The following is an 8114-nucleotide window of genomic DNA, read 5'->3' on the forward strand; positions in this document are numbered from 1 at the left end:
GGTCGTTCGTTTCCAGCGACTTTCCTCGTTCGTCGGCGTCGTTGGTTACTTTTTTACGAACGATTTTTTGCCCAATCGATCGTTCGTCGTTCGATTGGAACGATAAAAATTGGAAGTGTGTACGCACCTTTACAGAGGCAGAATGTTAAGTCCTAAAAGACCTAAATTCTTGTATGTTGTTTTTTCCCCCCAAATAATGGGAACAGAACATAAGTAAACCACTTTTGTGTTAACAAATAACTTTATTCTGTCTACTGTTCAGATTTCTCCTTGATGGAGGCTTATTGCTATTTCACATACCAATGTCTTCATGTACATGTATTGCAGGTATATATGAGCCCCTAACTCTATTATATTCCTATATCCACACTACATACATATACATGGCACAATAAGCTGAACCAGGGACACTAAAGGGGGGCCATTTGGAGTCATTGGTAAGATTACAAAATATATTAAACTCAATGAGCAAAGTTGGTACCATACAGTTTGATGGGTGTCCTGCCAGATGAACTATAATTACCACCAGCTCTGTAAGGACATCAATCAATTCAAATTTTATGCAGTCAGGTAAACCCTCATACTATACAGGGAAACACAGATTTAATCTTATCCAGTGTGGTCCACTTGAGATAGTAAACTAAGATACCTGTTATTTTTTAACCCCTCTGTAAATATGTGGAAGCTAGGGTAAAACTACAAGTGGTACAAAAGGGCAAGGATATGGAGTGAGGTATGAAGGCCCATAGTTATGCATAAACATTTGCACTTGTGTAGGTGCACATCTGTATGGAGGGTATAGGTTTATTAATAATCAGAGGTTTGATAAGCAAAACAATTTACCAAACAACAAGGAACTATTACCAAGGATAAAAATGTTTTGAGCCTCTACAGCACCTAGAAAGTTGTGTGAAGTTGTTAAGGACCCATTTCATACACTGGGGCATCCCATTTTTTAAGATGGGCCTTAAGCGCCAAAATAATCAGTGTTACAATGAATTGTTCTTCCATTGCCAAGGTACACTTGGTGCCACAGGAATGTTATTTTTTCCTCATCTTTTGATCTCTTCATGACAACTCGAAATTCTGGTGACAATGGTCTACAGTAGGGATATTTGTCCGCAGGCTCCATGGCCTCCCAAAGTAGGTCACAATGCACATTTTCAGGTCCCAGGGCAGCTATAAGGATGGCCTGAACCAGCCCAAATGTGTGCACTTAGGAAAATAGCTGATGAATGCTATTGCTAAATGTTACATTTACAGTCAAGAAAATACCAGTTTAACAACAAGTTCTTTCAGTGCGTCTCTGGTTTTATTGCTGCTACTGACACAAATTAAAGGTGTTTACAATACATGGACAACATAGTTCATTGTACAGGCAAGCCTATATCTGAACTAAGTCATGAATCTTAAAGCAAGTTCAAGCAAAGTACACTTCGGAAAAAAAAAGAAAACATTACTGTACACCCTTATTCATCACAGCCCTGTATGGGCACTGGGGGATGGTTGCACTGACAGCAGATTTTTACATCTATACATATCTTAAATCTCAAACATCAACTTTGCCAGGGACTAACTATCTGCATCTGCTAACTTTCATTTGATCAGAATTTTAGGATGAATAATGTGACATAATTACAGCGGATACCTATGAGATATGTATGCAGGTATTAGGTTGGTTCCAAGTTCTCCGAGTGACACTTAGGTCACTCAGGGAATTCCCTCAGCAGCTCAGCTCACCAAGCTCTAACTCCCAACCTTCCTTTAGCAGCTCAGCACACCCTGCCCCTGCCCCACCCCCACCCAACAGCTCAGAACATGCCACTCCCCCTGCTAGCATTCCCTCAACAGCTCACCCTGCCCCACGACTGCAATTAACATACATTCCCTCAGAAGCTCAGCTCACCCCACCGTAATGCAAAAACATTACTGTCCATAGTCAGGCCAGAGGTTCAATTAAAAGCCAGTATCATTGCACCCTCTGGACCTGTGCTGCAGCTGAGATCCATGTGCAGAAAGAGGCACTAACAAACAGCCAATCAGATTTTCTGTCTATAGTTAATGAAAGGTAAGTATTTTTTCCATCTGCTGGTGGTCTTAGTGCTAGTTTAGGGTTCGGCAGAGCAGATTTGTGCTGCAGTTGGTTATTTGCCTAGTGGTAGTCTTCTGGTGAGGACTGACTCATGGTTTACATCTGTAAATGAAATCATGTCTACTCACACTTTGACTATTTTGGATCTTTTCCATAGCCATCTTATGTCTATAACCAGAATAACCATAACTGTTCATAATGTGTTTTACCGCCAAGATTAGAAAATCTCTATTCTGTCATCTACCAACAGGTTGGAATTGAACTATTTTGAGATCAGGCTGTTGATCAACAATGGTAATAACTTGATCTCTTTCACATTGACTTCTATAAAGAAAACTGATCATTTATTTCACTGGACATCTTCTTGTCACAGCATGATAAACAAATTGTTATCATCAGTGGACACAGAACACCATGCAAGCCAAACATTGTCCCTTCTCTTATTTTTTTTCAAAGAATTGTCCTTCTTGACCTTTGAATTTGAAGCCTGAAGAAGCTCCAAACTAAAGGTGCGTACACACTTCCAATTTTTATCGTCCCAATCGAACGACGAACGATCGATTGGGCAAAAAATCGTTCGTAAAAAAGTAACCAACGACGCCGACGAACGAGGAAAGTCGCTGGAAACGAACGACCGGACCGGCGGATCGGATTGGACGACGATCGTTGAACATCGTTCGTGTGTACGGTCGTTCGTTGATCGTCCATGTTCAGAGCATGCGTGATGAACGAACGTCCGTTCACTTTCCTGTCGTGCACATAGTTCCTCTATCGCTTAAACGATCGTATCTATTGTGTGTACAATATCTACGAACGATCGTGTCGTTACCTCTATGTGCAGGGTCGGTGCTATACGATCGTTCGTGTATATCGTGCAGGAACGTTCGTCGTTCGTTTTCCGACGATAATAATTGGAAGTGTGTACGTAGCTATACACACTAGTGGAAGCTCTCAGTGATATCAATCTGTGGCCTGATGAACAATGATCAGACACAGAGAATTCTCTGGTTTACATACGTTTGTTGACTTGCTTTAGGATAAGTTGCTGTAAAACAGACCTATTGTGTAGAACACACCGCTTGCAATAAGAAAATATGATTAAACATATAAACAAACAAGGATTTTAAAATGTATGCATCAATAAGATTATTAACAGCAAGTAATGTGTATGAATATATATATATAAACTAAACTAAATAGCCTCTATACTGCCATTAGAGAAGGCAACAAAAAAACTGGAAGTGAATTTTGCAAATAAAGATAATTATACACATGGAAAAAAAACACACTCAACAGTGGACAAAATAAAGGTGATCAACGGGAATGACATAAATTTACCCCATCCAACCTTCTGATGCCCAGTAGAGCATCAAAAAATGTATCTCCTGTTCCTGTAGCAAGAAACAAAATGTACCATTCTTGCAGTGGCAGCTACTTGGATACAGGTCAGCAGAATACCCTGGGTAAGTCCCCATTTTCGTAGGCTTACCCCCCAAAAATTACATCTCCCAACTACCCTATTCCTATACACACTGTGGGTGTAGGATTTTGGAAACCAATGAACAAGCACGGTTTAGCTCTGAAACCTTTTTGCAAAGGCTGTGCCTGTCCAATGTCTTTGTTGTTCTAATCTCGGTAATTTGCAGAATTTAAGCACGGACAAGAAAATTGGAAGTTGTTTGCTCGGTCATTTAAAATTGGGTTACACCCCACGCCAGCTTCTAGCTGGTCAATATAACTTATAAAGGTAAACAGAAGGATTTTAACTCTTTGCTGTTCTACTGAGCTTTATAATGTATACTTTAGCTGAATTCCATACTATTGTATTTCATGACCTCTGCTTTATATCCATAACTTTAAACTGATATCTTTGGAAAAAAGTTTCGTAGTTTTTCCTATTATGGAGTCATTTATCTTTATTTTATGTGTGGGTCTTTTTATGTTTACCTTTTACTATGGGGTAATGAAGATATTTTTCTTCTTGATTAAGTATTTTATCACCACCTTTGGATTTTTACCATTACTAACCATATTTTTATATGGAATGTACACGGATCTTTTCTTTCCAGTCCTTATTTTTAGCAAGTACTGATGCATGTGAGTTATAAGGAGTTATTATTTTAACCTATTAGGAATTTCATTTTAATCAAATTTATATAGACCACTTCTTAGTAAATATTTATTTTTGTTGAATTTATATAGATCTAGACACATTTCCATTTTCTAGTCCTGATGAAGGGGGAAGTATATTTAACCCCTCAAAATGTAGGCCATTTTATGCTGCAGCGATACGTATGAATATGGCAAATAATGTACATGGAGAGAGGAAGAGAGGGGTGATAGTTTGAGTAGTGTAATCAAGAAGGGAGAACTCGGGCTGACAACGTAGTTTGGGATTTCAATGCAGCAGAGACAACACCAGAAGGAAGGAGTGCCAGCGATTTCCATCAGGATCAATAGGTACTTTGATATATGTATGTACTGCAAAAATCTAACATTTTTTTTCTACCCACACATACAATTTAATAACCTGATTTTGATGTTTAGAATATTAAAAAAAATAACTGAGTATATTGGAAAAGAATGCAAAGCATTTTGGGGTATTAGTTAGAAGGCTCTTTCTATTGCTTTGAAAATATAGTTTTACCATGACAGTGTACATTTTGCCTGTGGGGTTAATGTAAGGTTTAACGTACCGTGCACCATCAAAAGAAGACTGCTCTGGAAAAACTGCTGTACATTGCACTGAAGGAGAGAACAACGGGGTGCTGCTTGCTAGCCCTCCCCACTCCATAAAACAGAACGGATGTTGTGTGTACAGCACTCATTCCTTCAACTGTCACTGGAAACCGTTGTCACTGTCACTGGTTGTTTCCAGCAACAGATATTTGAGGCGTGTACATAACCTAAATCACAAACGCCAGAGATAAAAGCTAGAGTATTGAAAAATAAACACAGCTAATGTGTTTAGCTCAATTGAAGGAAAAATGTGCATTATAAAATGAAATCTCCCATGTCAACATTCCATTGGTTAGCTGTGTGGGTGCAAACCAGCCATTATTGTTTACCAAGCCCACGCTGTCATATTTACAGCTAGCATATCTCATAACCAACCACTTAAACTAAAAGGGTGGTAAATGAAAAGCAAGATACAAGGCCACATCATACACACGCTGTAATCTCAACAAAGCACTACAATGATAACACAGCCACAACCTCCAGATGGTTACACAAGTGTTTTCCAGACTCCTGACCTTAGACAAAATCAGATGTACAGTGAACATTTGTACACTGATCTTTTGTTGGAATGATAGCCCGACTAATGGAATGTGCATTAATTTCCAGCTCATACCTAGTGGAAACCTGTGAGGCTGCAGGGCCCAGACACAAACCAGAGATTAAACCAAACACATAATACACAGAACAGAGCGTCCATCAATTATCCTATTGATATCCATTACTAATTAGATTTATTTTTCATACATCTGTTAAACCCAACTACAGCTGTGATTATAAGACACTATATTCAGTGATAATATGCTGATATCCTAAACAGCTATGTACAAAGCAAGGGCAACCTTAAACAATTGTACACATTAAAAAGTATAACTTTTATACCCCCCCCCCCCCCCCAACTCAGACAATGGTAGGATGAAGTGCACAGATATATGAAAGGCTTGTTCTTATAGAAAACAAGTGACACACACCGGTGTCACATGTGTCAGGATATAGGAGAATATGTCACTACCATACAAGAATTCCTTCCATCCCTTACAGCCATCAGCCAGGTATTTGGTACTGCAGTCACTTAGCAATTTACCTTTACACTGCAAGTTGGTATTAAAAAGCACAAACCTTTCAGTAATTCAGACTAAACACGATGTAAAAATGCATTAAGAGAGATTACCTGCAGTGAAAGTACAACATTCACACAATCAATTGATTCATAATACAGGCAGCTGAAATGAAAAGCAAATCTCCACTTATGGGTACAAGTGGCATTGAACCTGCAACCTCTGTGCTATATGATGGCCTTATTGGTAACATACATTATAGACTGGAAACACACAAACATGGACATCAGAGGACTCCAACTTCCTTCTGGTTCCATGATTGCTTGAAATCAGATAAGTCAGAGCAATGACAGCCAGGCAACTGGCATTTCCATGAAGAAGCACAAGCTGCCGTTATAACTCCATTGATATATCTTGTATATTGGTCTATATCGTTATATATTGTTCTATGTCATTATTTTATATATTGTTCTATATCTTACATCTTATATATTGTTCTTTATCTTTATATATTGTTCTATGCCATTATATTATATATTGTTCTATATCTTTTTATCTTCTATATTGTTCTACATCTTTAAATATTATATATATTGTTCTATATCATTAACTTATATATTTTTCTATATCTTACATCCTATATATTGTTCTAAATATTTATATATTTTATATTGATATATAATAAATATTACTCTCTATCTTTATGTTTTATTTTGCTCTCTATCTAGGTTCTGACATAACCTGCTGTATTTTTTTCTATTCTGACAACAACACCGTACCTTCCGTTTTATGCAGATAGCCATTGTTGATGACTTTAATTGCATTTATTTACTGGATACTAAGAATCAGAATATTTGCATAAAAACATAAGAAAATGAAGATAGCAAGAGTTAAATAACAGGAGCCACAAATGCCATAAAACATGTTTTTGTTGATGACCCTTCTCCTAAAAACAACACAGATGGCCATTGAGTGGTGTGAAAAGAGGCAAAGCCATCCATGGGGCAGAGAGATGGAGTGCAGGGGTTTGCTGGCCATCTTCAAATAATCAAGGTTTAACTCTTGATCGTCATTAATTATTAGAGGGTCTGGGAGTTGCACCCCTTATTTTCTCCCATGAGATTTCCATCTTCCAATACACAAAGAAGTAAACAAGGGTCTGGAATACATTAGTTTGCAAACAATGGCAGAGCTGAGCCACCAGGGAGACATATCTGTGCACATTTCAGCATGCTCTGGATACACTGCCACTCCCCCCTATCAAAACCAAGTCCATTGTTCCACAGGATCAACAACACAATCTGTAAAACCCAACACAAGTCCCACAATACACATCTACAGTCATCACAATCATATACTGCATGTTACATGTATGGAGCACATGATCATCCTTTATATCATACCAGACTGTATATCTGGGGATGGAAGTCATCACCTGTTCCATTCATTCATCACCAATGTGATTACCAATGACAGGCTGATCAGAACTTGTTTACCTGAGCACAGATCGTTCAATGATCGGCCAATCTGCAGCCAATGCAGCCTCTTACCTGGTTTTGGATGATAAAAAGGCAAGTTTGATCAATCCATAGGTAAACAGCTGGATGTTCTCCTTGGCTATGCTCGCTACTTTTAGTCTGTGCTCTAGAATATGCAGTTCCATCTTTTCCTCCTTCTCATTTGTGGATCATCTGCACAAATTGTTGCCGTCTATTGTGATTGCAGACCCCGAGCAGAGTGATTGGGGAGGTGGAGGGGGAGAAGGGACACGGGGGGGATGTGGAGGGGAAGCTGAGGAGAACAAGCTCAATGAGTTCAGGAAGACTCGGAACAGCGGCAGCTCCACAGTGCAGAAAGCAGCTGCTGCTCCACTGTAACAAACAACTTGCCACTCAAGCCGCTCCCCATTGCGCATGCTCCGCCCAGCGAGGCATCATGGGAAATGTAGTCCGGTCTCTAAGAAGAGCTATCACTGGGCACCTACTTGCCTGGGATGTGTCATGGTGTGCTGGGACAATGATCCTGGACATACATGTATAACTGTATGGGGTCCCTACATTATTTACCAAGTACAAAGACACACACACTGATATATAAATATATATTTACCTCACACTGCATGTTTATACAGGGGTCACTGCTGCAATGTATATTTTATATAATACATGGCAATGGTAAAATGTTACATTACACCTTTACACTATCAGGCTGATTCTATTAAACAGAAT

At 38.9% G+C, this 8114-nt stretch overlaps 1 protein-coding gene across 2 annotated transcripts in view; it reads right to left on the reverse strand.

Annotated features, from left to right (window-relative positions):
* Positions 1-7763, reverse strand: part of CASTOR2 (cytosolic arginine sensor for mTORC1 subunit 2) — an 80593-nt gene extending 72830 nt beyond the window's left edge. The window contains exon 1 of one of the 2 annotated variants that reach the window (XM_072415899.1): positions 7437-7759. In XM_072415899.1, coding sequence (XP_072272000.1) covers positions 7437-7549 — 113 coding nt within the window. In that variant the 5' untranslated portion in view covers positions 7550-7759. Of the gene's footprint in view, positions 1-7436 lie in introns of both variants that reach the window. The other variant, XM_072415890.1, reaches the window with a different exon arrangement.
* Positions 7764-8114: the final 351 nt, after the last annotated feature.

The sequence above is a fragment of the Pyxicephalus adspersus genome, chromosome 1 (genome assembly GCF_032062135.1).
Source record: "Pyxicephalus adspersus chromosome 1, UCB_Pads_2.0, whole genome shotgun sequence".
Classification (NCBI taxonomy): domain Eukaryota; kingdom Metazoa; phylum Chordata; class Amphibia; order Anura; family Pyxicephalidae; genus Pyxicephalus; species Pyxicephalus adspersus.